The sequence below is a fragment of the Theropithecus gelada genome, chromosome 5 (genome assembly GCF_003255815.1).
Source record: "Theropithecus gelada isolate Dixy chromosome 5, Tgel_1.0, whole genome shotgun sequence".
Lineage (NCBI taxonomy): Eukaryota > Metazoa > Chordata > Mammalia > Primates > Cercopithecidae > Theropithecus > Theropithecus gelada.
The window spans coordinates 23,278,457-23,291,893 of record NC_037672.1 but is presented as its reverse complement, the minus strand read 5'-3'; the positions used below and the strand labels follow the sequence as shown (position 1 = coordinate 23,291,893).

Genomic DNA, 13,437 nt, shown 5'->3' with positions numbered 1-13,437 from the left:
AATCCAAGCTAGAGAAGCAGTTTTATAAATATATGGTTCTACAGAAATATTTCAGGAGATGACGAAGTTGCCCCAAGACTTGGCTATTATGTTATAATGTGTGTTGTTGTGGTCCAGTTATTGAGACAATAATTATGGTCCGTGATATTTTAAGGTATCCTCTGTAATCTGTTACCATCACAGATTTTTTCTTCCATAAGAGAAATCAGATGGGTGGGAAGTTGTATTCCATGTGATTCTTTGCCAAACTAGAGAGGCATTGAATGTTTGGATGATCTCTTTTATACTCTTAAATACATAATCCCAAGAAGGTTTACATCAATGTGTTAATTGGTAAGTGATACTGTAATTATATGCATAATCAGGGAAATTTTGAATCCAGATTATTTGCTTGCTTTCAGGAAATTAATCTGCAGAGGTCTTATATTAGATTGCTTGTTTATTAAGTGGAACCCCTGTAGCTTCAAAGTGCCGTCTGGCTCTGCCCTCTACGAAGCATTCTTCTAGATGTTCCCAGCAGGTGTCAACGGCACAGAGCCTCGAGTGCTTATTGATCGAGATTCAAACAGTTCATTAATCTAAGCACACATTATATAGATTTTTCAATGTAATTTTGAAAGGGTTGAAAAACTATATTGAATGATGAGAGATGATGCTCAAATTATGCTTTTTACAGCACATCTCTCTTGGGACTGTGGCATTCTAACTGGGATGGATACTGGAACCTAAAGTACATAGTTCCTTCTGGATTTAGCATTTGCTTCACTCTCCAATTTCCAGATGTTTACTTAAAAAGTGTGTATAGTAGCCGGGCGCGGTGGCTCTCGCCTGTAATCCCAGCACTTTGGGAGACTGAAGCGGGCGAATCACGAGGTCACGAGATGAAGACCATTCTGGCTAAAACGGTGAAACCCCGTCTCTACTAGAAATACAAAAAACTAGCCAGGCGTGGTGGCGGCGCCTGCAGTCCCAGCTACTCGGGAGGCTGAGGCAGGAGAATGGCGGGAACCCGGGAGGCGGAGCTTGCAGTGAGCCGAGATGGCGCCACCGCACTCCAGTCTGGGCGACAGAGCAAGACTCCGTCTCAAAAAAAAAAAAAAAGTTTGTATAGCATTGCTCTTTCATACAATTTTTTCCTTTTCCTAATTGGCATAACCACTGAGGCTCCCCAAATAATGCCAAAATTAGAAAGTCAGCTCTAGAAGTGTGAAGGCTGAAAACAATCACATACTCTACCAAACATTTTTTAGGATATTTTTGTCTTTCTTATGGATACAGTAAAAGTTTCCCCCAAGTTTTCCATTTCTTCTCAAGATCTTTACTTTTATACATGTACCAGTTAGTTTTAAATACTGTATTATCATGTTTTAAAATCAACGAAGTGAGACTCAGATTTAGAAAAGGTGCCAAAAGGAATCGTTGCTCGTATTTCAATCTCCACCATCACGGCCGCCATTTTGTATGTCTCGAGTTGAGCCAAGGTCACAGTCCATCCAGATGGGCCTGACTTGCAGGCAGCGTTGGGTAGTGTTTGACTTTTCCCTGGCTGGTTGTTTGTGTTGTCATTTCCTTTAATTTGAAATAATGCCTTTACAGCCTCAGTTGGAATTCAGGCTGGGATAGGTAATGAATTGTCTTATTCATACTAATGTGCAAATGACTGACAGTGACGTATTTCCTAAGAGAAAAAGCAGTAGCATTAGGCAGATGATAGAAACTCAACCAATGACAAAAAGTCAACTCAAACTTTTTATATGCAAGCATACAAAAAGGGAAAGACTAGAGGTCGTGGAACACCCCCTCAGCCCCCCAACACAGCTCATGTATCTTGCTTTGCTAGTCATAACTTATCAACCAAACTGGATTACAAATAGAATACTTCTTTGATTAGTGAGAAATAGTTACTTAGTTTTGTTTTATTCTGCTAGTTTAATAGAACAGTATGGTCATATTCTCCTAGGATCTAATTGGGAATGACTTTGGAGGGTTTCATCTCATCTTTTAGCAAAGACATATCAAGCCCTATCATGTGTTAGGCACTGGAGAAAGCAAGTCAAACATGGGTCTTAATTTGGAGGCAACAGGGTCACTGATTTGTCACCACATACGTGATTATGGCAAGTTGGTGAATACCGGACTTGTGAGAGCAACCAGTATCTACAGACCTCCAGAGGGAGGAGCAATGATTTTTGTCTATGCCAGTGTGGGAAGGCTCATTTAGGAGGTGACATTGTGTGTGTGTGTGTGTGTATTATATCTATAAACACCATATATATATATATGGTGGTTTCCAAGGTTGGGAAAATCTCTACAACTGTTCAATATCTGTAACAGCATAATAGGGGTTGTATTTTAATTTTATTTTAAATCCAAGGTATCTATGTCTTCTCACCTTAGTGAATCAGCATGAGATGCTGCAATACTGCTGACCTGTGGATTAGGATGCTATCATGCTTCAGGATGCTTAACTAGTGGGGTGCAATTATGCTTACTCAGGCATTTGTAACTGATTAAAGCTTTATTTCCAGAGCCTACCCATTGTTTCTGAAGTAATTTGTGCATGATTATGGAAGTTACTGTGTTACCTATTTATGCTAACTTTAACAAATTCTGTACTAAATTACTGTGTTGTTGGGTTATTAAGAAGGGTTTGCCTTATATGGCCATAGTTCTCTATGCGAGCAGATGGCTTTTTTTTTTTTTTTTTGTTTCATTTTTAAAGAGAACACAATAAAAGGCATGTTCACCTACTACTATGTAGCTCAGGGTGTAGGTGGGTCTGAGTTAATAAGGGAAGGCTTACTGGAAGAAGCAGATTTTATTCTGAATCTTAAAACATGAGAATGAAAGATGGAAAGCTTAGGCAGATCCGGGCATGGGAAAGAGGTTAATAAAAAGAATCTGAAGTGGAAATGGAGGCCCCTGTCAGCTTTAGACTGTATTGTGCCATATATCCACTCTGTCCAAAAATATCTCCATCATGGGGACTTTCAACGTTCTAGTTTTTCCTTTGACAATCTAGGATGAGTGATGCTTTAGGTCAAAGATCAGCAAACTTTTCTTTTGTAAAGGGCCAGAGGGTTAATATTATAGGCCTCGTGAGTCATATGGTGTCTATTGCAACTATGTGACTCTGCTGTATGCTCTGCTGCGGCATGAAAACAGCCATGGATGATACAATAAATGAATGGTGGGCTGTGTCCCAATAAAACTTTATTTACAAAAACAGATGGTGGGCCGGATTTGGCCTATGGGCCATAGTTTGCTGACCCCTGCTTTAGGTAATTGTTTCCTGAACTTCAGTCCTTTTAGAATGACTTATTATATTGTTTAATCTGAGTAGCATCTGCAATATTGTTTACTTAATTTTCCCCTTAAACTGATATACTTTTTTTTTTTTTAAAAAAAAGAAACCAACAACTTAAGTTTAATTTATAAGGAGCTCTCTATCACTGTCATGGAAAAGCAGTATTATATGTTCTTAATAAGGAATCACCAAAAAATAAACATAACAAAAACAAAATGATGATTGTATGCACACCACAAGATAGCTTACAATTCGTCTCTTAGATCTGAGTACTGCTTACTTAGAAGTCTTAAAAGAATGTTGACAGGTATGCATCATGGAGGCAATGGCTGAGGAGGGACTCGCAGCAGGGGCTGTTGCATGGAAGACCAGGGCTCCTCTGGGCTAGAGTTGTTGGATCAAATGTAAACTGTTGGTCCGGCACGGTGGCTCACGCCTGTAATCCCAGCACTTTGGGCGGCTGAGGTGGGCAGATCATCAGGTCAGGAGATCAAGACCATCCTGGCTAACACGGCGAAACCGCGTCTCTACTAAAAATGCAAAAAAATTAGCCAGGCGTGGTGGCAGGTGCCTGTGGTCCCAGCTACTCGGGAGACTGAGGCGGACAATGGAGTGAATCTGGGAGGTGGAGCTTGCAGTGAGCCAAGATCGCGCCACTGCACTCCAGCCTGGGCGACAGAGTGAGACTCCATCTCACAAAAAAAAAAAAAAAAAAAAAAAAGTAAACTGTTCATTAAACTTGAAGATAAACAATAAATAATGTTTTGATTTAAGTATATCCCATGCAATATTTGCGACATACTCATGTTAAAAAATTATTTTCTGTTTATCTGAAATTCAAATGCAACTGGAGGTCTCATCTTATTTTTTTGTTTTTTCTAAATCTAGTGTTATGATCTGAATGTGCATGTCCCTCCAAAATGTATATGTTGAAACCTGAATTCCCAATGCAATAGTGTTAGAAGATGGGGCCTTTGGGAGGTGATTAGATCATGAGGGCTCTGCCCTCAAGAATGGAATTAGTGACCTTATGAAAGAGGCTTGAGGGAACCCTTTTAACATTTTCTGCCATATGAGGACATGTAGAAGGAACCATCTATGAGGAACAGACCCTCACCAGACACCATATCTGCTGGTGCTTTGATCTTGGACTTCCCAGGCTCTAGAACTGTGAGCAATACATTTCTGTTGTTTATGAGTTACCCAGTCTAAGACTTTTTGTTATAGCAACCCAAGCAGACCAAGACATCTGGGAACCCTACCCTGGTTCAACAGCAAGAATCAGTTCGAGAATATGCCAAGTGGTAGGGGAGGACTGGCTTGTGTGGAAAGTGTGGGCTGGGAAGCATCAACTTGGCCTGCTTAAAATTTAGTCTAGGGTGGATCTCAGCAGGGGACAGTGAGTAAGTCAACCAGGAGGTATGGATCAGAAATTAAGAAAGACTTTTGTGACTTGGAATCCCAGCCAGGAGGGTGGACATGATCCATTCTGCATTAAAAACCCACTAGAGAGTTATAAAAAGGGACATACGATTGGACAGACACTAATCTTTCAAAGAACCAGAGTGTTAGCCTATTTATGTAGCTATATCATGCCTTCAGTGCGCTGGAAAAATAATCAAAGGAGAATTTAGAACTGTTCTCGGATTGTCAGTTTTTCATCTAAAAATGTTAATGTACATTAAACTTTTAATTAAAAAAAGCACATCCCATCACAAACTATTTTTAATATGGAATACTTAGCAGCGGTGCACACTTTCTGTTTTGAGATTTACCAGGCTATTAACCAGAATAATTTGGGTTTAAAATGAACTGAATTAGGCTGTGTATACCCACGTTAAGTCTCAAACAAATTACATTATTTAAGCTGTCATCTGTACAAGGTGCTTATGTGTTTTTGATTGTTCTATGCAGGATACAGTTGCAGTCCAGTTATAAGTGTCTGATGGCATCAGAAATGTCAGCAACTGACAGATCTGTTTATGGAAAAGAGAAAAGAGGAATCTCATTACAGGCTCTTTAGAGCCCATTTTTCACTTTCCTTTTTGTTTGAAAATAATCTAATCTATATAATTGCATGCCTTGAAGACTTTAAAAGACAGAAGGTTGCCTGGATTTAGACTCAATATTTGTGCTAGTTTGTGAGTTTGTATGAGGATGCATTTGGACATGAAAACCTAAAGTTGGCAGGAATTTTTCTATCCTCTTTTGTCTCTTCTGGGTGATTTGGATGTGATTATAATCAGGAAATAGTTTGAATGTGATAGAACCCTGATGATTCCTAATTCTGGCCATCATGTGCACCAGCCACTTCTGTTTCTCTCTGGAAACAATTGAAGAGTCAGCAGATAAAAGTTGCTTTTTCAGACTGAGAATGAGTGCTCCCCTAGCTCACCTGGCCGCTAGGTGGCACTGCAGCCATAAGGAAGTGTGGTCACAGTTACATAGTTCGGCTGTGGCATTAAGGTAAATTCTCCAAGGCTGAAATTGGGCGAGGGCAGCCTTTTCATCTCTGTGTTTTTCGGGATTGTGGGGTTCTTTGGATTTTATTGCATACTTCATGTATCTAGGATGCTGCTAAAGGGAAGGGGATTATTCGTTTAGGGTGTGATGTTTCCTGGGTTTGTGTTGTTGCATAAGACACACACACACACACACACACATACTTGAAGGTTTGTTAAGAATTGTGTTGGTCAGGGAGTGGGAAGTGAAGGGCAATATCACACTTGTGTGGTTTCTGAGCAGAATGGTCTGTTCCAACTGAGCAACAGATGGCGTCCTGACCTGTGTGCCTTTTTCTTTGGTGTTCCTCTGCTGGAAATGTTCTCAGTAGAGACGACCAAAATTCTGGAAGATGGTAAGTGTCATAGCATCTCTCTTTGTGCCAGCCTCCTCTTCTGCTTCTTTTCCCTCTGTTTTTAACCACTAAGGAAAAAATCATTGTCCAAAAGTATTTTTTTTGTTGTTGTTTTTCCTTTTTGAATAGAAGCTAAGTATTTGAAACCTAGACACCTTACTATTGTCCCAAAGAAGAAAAGAAACCAACAAAGAATCCACTAAGAGTGTCAAAGAGTGAAAATGGAATAGCAGCTACACAAGTTGCTCTGAAAATAACAAGAATTCTGGCAGATGATTAGCAAAAATATTTCCTAAATAGTGAGAGATGAGGAATTGACTGAAATTGAGTTGTGCCTGGTGAAATTAAATTTGCTGTCGAGTGACTTGAAGAGAAATGTGCAGAGGGTATGTTGGTGATTAAATCAGCATACAATGGGATTCATAATGAAAATGGTAATAGCTATGTTTGTAGAGGTCCTGCTATGTTCCAGGCATTTTTGTATAAGCACTTAAATCTTTAGAATAGATCTATGAAATGGGTATGATCAAACTATTTGGCACATAAATAAATGGCAGCATAGCTAGGTGCATACCTGGCCTGGGTTCTAACACCTTTAAAAGCTCTAATTAGAATTAGGTCTGTTAGAGTCTAACACCTGTGTCTCGGTGTTTAGAAAATGGCTTGATAATGGAACATAAAGGCAAAGAGAATGTCTGTGTTGCTTCTCATTGCATCTCCAGGACCTGCCACAGTGCTTGGCTGGCTCATGTAGGACTTCAGTGTACATTTGTTCTACCGATAGATAAATGCCAGAGAGCTGGAAGATTCCATGGTGTTTAATTAGAACAGTAGTTAACCCTTGATGTAGCGAATGTAATAACAGCTTTAGATGTGGATGGCCCTCTGCTGCTTAGAAGAACTGGAATACACTTTATTTCAGTTCACTTAGCCTCAGATGCCAAGTTCTCTGGGGTGGGGAATATCATTGAATTTTACAAAACAAAGAAGCTGGAACTCTGGAGTTAAGGAAGCTTCCCGTGGTGGCTGTACTTGCTGAGTTCAGGTTTTCTCACTGTAGATTTAAGGGGTTTTAAGGCAGCTCCAAGTTCACAAATACCCACACAATTTTTTATTAATTAAAATTACATATAATGAATAATATTCCTATTATTTTTATGTATATATAATAAATATTCTTACAGAAAAAAACAAAATAAATAGTCTGATGGTGGAGGGTTAGTATCATAGCCATATAGAAGTCATTTCACTTTAAAAAGTATGTTTTTGAACTTTTACCTGTAATTTTTATTCAAAAAAAATTAGAAGGTACAGATGAGCAAAATGACATATGAAACCATTCATCATTTCCTTTTAGAAATTTATATCATCTATAATTTTTCTATGCATATATGTTATAAAAAAGATTATGTTTTATAATTTGCTTCTGAACTCAGTATAATGTATACATCTTTATGTGTTGACAAATTATTTCTACATTGTAACTTTTAATGGCTGCAAAGTGACCTGCTAGATGAACATATCAGTTTATTTAACCACAATTCCTTGTTGCTGGACATTCGGGTTGTTTCCAGACTTTTGCTATAATAAAGCAAGCATCCTTGAATACGTATCTTTGTGCAATTAATCTTGACCCATTGTTTTATAGGGGAATTTACATACACTCAGAGAGGTTATGAAATTTACTTGCTAGGCAGAACTTGGACCAGATTTCAGGGCTCTTAAATCACTGATGACTCTTTTTCTGCTCCATCAGTGAGGTCACAGAACCTATCTGGTGGCTGTGGCCATTTCTTCCCAGGGAAGGGAAGGGATTCTTGGCATGTGCTGGGAGTCGTTCCTCAACAGAACTGAGTTACCCCTACAAAAGAAAAGTCAGGTTTAAGAAAAACAAACCGGATAAGGTGATTTTACTGCTTTAATACTGTTAATAGAACTCCTTCTTTAAACTGTTTTCTTCCTTTTCATCTGTAACTTTACATTCCATTTCCTCCCTGCTTCTCTGATCTTCCTTTCTTCTTCCACTTCCTCCCTAGCTCTCTTCCACCCCTCCTTGCTTTCCTGCCAATTGTCACTGTTACTTGAGTTCCTATCCCCAAATTTCTCCTTTTTCCACTCTTTCCTTATTTTATTCTTTTTTTTTTTTTTTTTTTTTGAGACGGAGTCTCGCTGTGTTGCCCAGGCTGGAATGCAATGATGTGGTCTTGGCTCACTGCAACCTCTGCCTCCTGGTTTAAGCGAGTCTCTTGCCTCAGCCTCCCGAGTAGCTGGGATTACAACTGCACACCACCACATCTGGCTAATTTTTGTATTTTTAGTAGAGACAGGGTTTGGCCATGTTGGCCAGGCTGGTCTCAAATTCCTCACCTCAGGTGATCCATCTGCCTCAGCTTCCCAGAGTGCTGGGATTACAGGCGTGAGCCATTGTGCCCAGCCATGTTTCCCTATTTGTAATGGCTTCATCTACCACTTCCAGACACATCACTCCCAAATCTGAAACTTCAATCCTGATGCCTCTCCCATGGGCCAGTTCCATGCTTCCTATCAACTGTTAGATATTTGCATTCCTGGGCCCAGGACTTCTAATTAAAGCCTCTCATTCCCAGAGCCAGAGTCTTGAGTCACCTGATCCCTTCGCCTAGTCTCACACATCTTGCCAAGTGCAGTCAGGTCTTTGTCTCTGGCCCTCAGCCCTTCTCTCCCATTCCCACTGCCTATGCCCTAATTCTGGCACTCCTGACCTCTTGCCTGGACTATTGCAGTAGCCTCTCACATGGTCCCGTGCCTCTCCTTTTTCCCTGGCAAATTCATTTTGCACACGCTTGGCAAATTTATCTTTTGAGGTCACTGCTCTGATCTACACTGAATACTAAATAGATTCCAAAGCTGTTAGCCTGGCCTTCAAGAGTCTTTGTAATTCGACCTTAAGCTACCTTCTTAGTCCCATCTACCCTCATTCTCTAGCATAAGACATTGTGCTTCTGTGTGTCTGGACTTCTTGAAACTTCTTTAACACACTTGCCGTGTAACTGGCTCTGAGCCTTTCTTGGATCACTTCCTGGGCCTGAAGTGCGTGTACCCATCTGTGTTTTAAGATCTTAAAACACGATTACCACCTCTTCCATGAAGCCTTTTCTGATTCCTTAAACCCAAGGTAATTTTTTTTTTTTATAGTTTAATGTATTTTAATAGCAAACTTACAGGAACAGCACAGAAGACAGACAACATTAAAAACATGTACTTGCATGTAGGACAACTCAGTTAGAAAAGTATAGTGAATGGATGGAATCTACTGTATGATAAAAATGCTGCAAACACCATTTAGTTGCCGTCAATAAGAAATTTACTTGTTTTAAAAAAATCCAAATGCTGGCATTGTCCAGAAAAATTTAACAGGTTTATTTATAATTATTATAAAGTTGAACCGCTGAAACTTGTTCACTGAAACATTTTAACTTGCATTAATGCTTTACGCCTCTGCATTTATATTAAAAATTCACACACAAATGAAAATGGAAAAACTGCCAATACCTGATTTCTGTCCCCTATTTTTCCACTCGCAATCATATACTTAGGTACCTTTTGACCCCATGGAAAAAAAATATCTAACGTTCAGAACTACCAATAACAGGAAGAAGAGAATTTTTTTTTTTTTTTTTTTTTTTTTGAGAATGAAATGTTTCCCATCATAGTGGATTCTTAAGCACGTTCTCCACGTATGCGGCGTGCTAGCTGGATGTCTTTTGGCATAATTGTTACACGTTTGGCATGGATAGCACACAGGTTGGTGTCTTCAAAAAGGCCAACCAGATAGGCCTCACTTGCCTCCTGCAAAGCACCAATAGCTGCGCTCTGGAAGCGTAGATCTGTTTTAAAGTCCTGAGCAATTTCTCGCACCAGACGCTGGAAGGGAAGTTTGCGAATCAGAAGTTCAGTGGACTTCTGATAACGTCTAATTTCACGGAGTGCCACAGTACCAGGCCTGTAACGATGAGGTTTCTTCACCCCTCCAGTAGAGGGCACACTCTTGCGAGCGGCTTTTGTAGCCAGTTGCTTCCTGGGTGCTTTACCACCGGTCGATTTGCGGGCAGTCTGCTTTGTACGAGCCATGGTGCAGAGACCTCCTTACTTACCCCCCTTCTCCTTTGGCTGGAGCTCGGCGAGCGAGAGGCGGCGCTGGCGTTAGAAAGCGACGGCCGCCCAAGGTAATTTAAAAAAAAATTAATCACGACCCCTTGCTGGCAGTAGAAAACATCCATTGTAGCTATTCATGTACGTGTTTTATGTCTCACTGTACATTTTAATCTCCTCATCGGTAGGAACTTGTATCTTTCTCAGATCCCTGCAGTCTCACTCCTCACCCTTAATATAAGCATTATCCCCATACCACATTCTCCAAAAACTATGTGAATAAATAATTTGATTTTAAAAATTTTACGCAAATTTGTAAGTTATACAGTATATTTGAGTGTACAGCAAAATTACAATGAACATCTTTGAATATGTATTTAAGAACTTTCTGTTCTTTTTTTTTTTTTTTTTTTTTTTTTTTTTTGAGACGGAGTCTCACTGTGGCTCCCAGGCTGGAGTGCAGTAGCGCGATCTCGGCTCACTGCAAGCTCCGCCCCCCGGGTTCACGCCATTCTCCCGCCTCAGCCTCCCAAGTAGCTGGGACTACAGGCGCCCGCTACCGCGCCCGGCTAGTTTGTTGTATTTTTAGTAGAGACGGGGTTTCACCATGTTAGCCAGGATAGTCTCGATCTCCTGACCTTGTGATCCACCCGCCTCGGCCTCCCAAAGTGCTGGGATTACAGGCAGAACTTTCTGTTCTTAAAGCAAAACAAACTTTATATGTATTCGTAATTGCCATTACTTATCAAACCCTCTTGTTTCTCAGTGTTCTGGCAACACATACAAATGGGATTCAGAAATAACTGCTCAGAAGGTCGGTAGAGTTGGCTGGAAAGGACTGCTTTTGTAAGTGGGGACCCTTTTCTTTGTCCTTAAAATATACTCTGCCCCATCCCCTCTAGAAAAAAGGTCAGAAGACTAGGATCAAAACCTTTGGCCTCTGCTACTTATAAACTGGTATATAAGTTCTCTCATTTGTAACACAGCGTTGCCTACTATGTTACTTAAGAGTTGCTGTTTGGCTATTGGTAATAGACATTTGATATGGTGGTTTGAAAATAGAATGATTTATTTTTCTTTCTTATAAATAAAGTCTGGAGATAGTCCCTAGCTCCACAACTGTTGATGACCCCAGCTCCTCTTTGTTTTGCCCTTTAGTGTGTGGTTTTCTTTTCTTTCTTTCTTTCTTTTTTTTTTTTGACACAATCTCACTCTGTCACCTAGGCTGGAGTGCAGTGGTGCGACCCTGGCTCACTGCAAACTCTGCCTCCTGAGTTCAAGTGATTCTCATGCCTCAGCTTCCCAAGTAGCTGGGATTACAGGCACCCGCCACTGCACCCGGCTAATTTTTCTGTTTTTAGTAGAGGCGGGGTTTCACCATGTTGACCAGGCTGGTCTTGCGCTCCTGGCCTCAAGTGGTCCACCTGCCTCGGCCTCCCAAAGTGTTGGCATTACAGGCATGAGCCACCATATCCAGCCATGGTTTTCATCTTCAAGGCCAGCCTCATAGACCAATATGGCTGCTTGTGCTCCAGCCATCATGTCAGCATTCCAGCAAGAAGGGGGAAGGGTGCAAGGCCACCCTGAATGATTCCTCCTGAATCATCTCCCTTCAAGCAGTTTTAAAACAAATTTTCCAGAAGTTGTATCTAACAACTTTGGCTTAGAGTTGGTACACTGTGCTTCTCAGCAACAGCTGTATATTTGACACACAAGGGGGCTTTAAAAAAGTACCTATACTTGGGCCTCACTGCAAACAAATTAAATCTGAATGTCTATGGTTGGGGTCAGGATTCAGTATTTTTAAATGACCGCAGGCGATCCTATTGGATAGTCAAGACTGAGGACCACTGAACTAGGGTGACCATATAATTTATCATCTAAATGGGGCTCTTGAGAGTCAAAGGGGCATAAACCAGGCTTATCCCAGGTGAACCTAGAGGTACAATGACCCTAATTATAGTTCATCCTTTGCCCTTATCTATCAGATGGCTGGACACATAATTTTCTACTGCTACTTCTCTGGAAGGAGAAAAAAGAAGAGAATAAAAGATATTGGTTAGGCACCTACTATTCCTTTTCATTTCATTCTCATTTAATTCTACCCAAAAGCCAAATGTACCCAGGCTTTTGAGCAAAATTAAATGAAATAAATGTACACGAAATCACTTTGTAATCTGCAATGTTTCAAAGCTGTGTTTATAAATAATATCATCACAATTTAGCACAAATAAGTACATGTGATGGCTGGAAGGAACCCAGTTTGGATCCTGTAGCTTGTGTTTGATTAATTTAGTGCTTTATGATAATTAACAAATGTTCACTGGGAGACAGTGTCTCATGGTGGTTTTAAAGTGTAGGCTTTGGACAACGACCACCCTGGGCTCGAATCTCACCTCTGCTTTTTACCAGCCTTGTCATTTGACTTCTCAAAATCTCGTTTTCAAAATCCCGGTAGTATTTCTTGACTCAAGGGGTTGTTATAAGGATTAAAGACATTTAACATATGGAAAGGATCTAATCTGGGGCCTGGCATATAGCAAGCATTCAGTGATTGGCCTCTCATTATCATTCATAAGTTACTTTGGGGGATGCTGAGAAAAGGTCATCTTTTCTGCCTTTCAAGAGCATAAAATATCAGGGGTCTTCTCAGGCTGACGTTGGGCAAGAGATCTTCCTCCTCTCCTCTCCAGCTGGGAAGTCAGCAGTGGAAAGAAGGAATTGCAGACTCAAACGGTCTTCCTGTTTCCCATGGCCCCTGTCCTAACTGATCCCTACCCCCCACAAGGATCTGGGTTAAAATACCAGTGGGGATCCCAGCCGGCTAAAGAAGCTAATAGCCAGAATTAAATTAATTATTTCGGCGACTTGATCCACACTTTGAGAGATTTGTGCATTGAAATAACCTTTGCCTGTGGCAATTTTGTCTCTGGGATTGTTCCTTCTGGCCACTGTGTTCTGGTGTAATCTCCCTTTCCATCCACTCAGTTGCTAACGTGTAAACTTTCTTCCCTGGGGCTTGCTCCTCTAATCTTGCCTTCTCCTGTTTTGCTGTAGTCTTGTCTTCCTTTATTCATTCTGCTTTGCTTTTATCTCCTTACCTTTCCTCCTGCTGAGTATAAACAAACCTTAAGGCAAAAAA

The 13,437-nt window shown here is 40.6% G+C and overlaps 2 protein-coding genes across 6 annotated transcripts in view; one reads left to right on the top strand and one right to left on the bottom strand.

Annotated features, from left to right (window-relative positions):
* Nucleotides 1–13,437, top strand: part of PPARGC1A (PPARG coactivator 1 alpha) — a 686,617-nt gene that overhangs the window by 47,706 nt on the left and 625,474 nt on the right. The gene's annotated exons all lie outside the window — the stretch shown is intronic.
* LOC112624746 (histone H3.3-like) lies at nucleotides 9,323–10,313 on the bottom strand. The gene has a single exon (XM_025385689.1). It carries the CDS (start codon nucleotides 10,272–10,274, stop codon nucleotides 9,864–9,866), a length of 411 nt encoding a protein of 136 aa, XP_025241474.1. The 5' UTR covers nucleotides 10,275–10,313; the 3' UTR covers nucleotides 9,323–9,863.

Bases quoted from the DNA above. Each gene is read 5' to 3' on its own strand.
- LOC112624746 (XM_025385689.1), bottom strand. From the start codon at position 10,274: ATGGCTCGTACAAAGCAGACTGCCCGCAAATCGACCGGTGGTAAAGCA.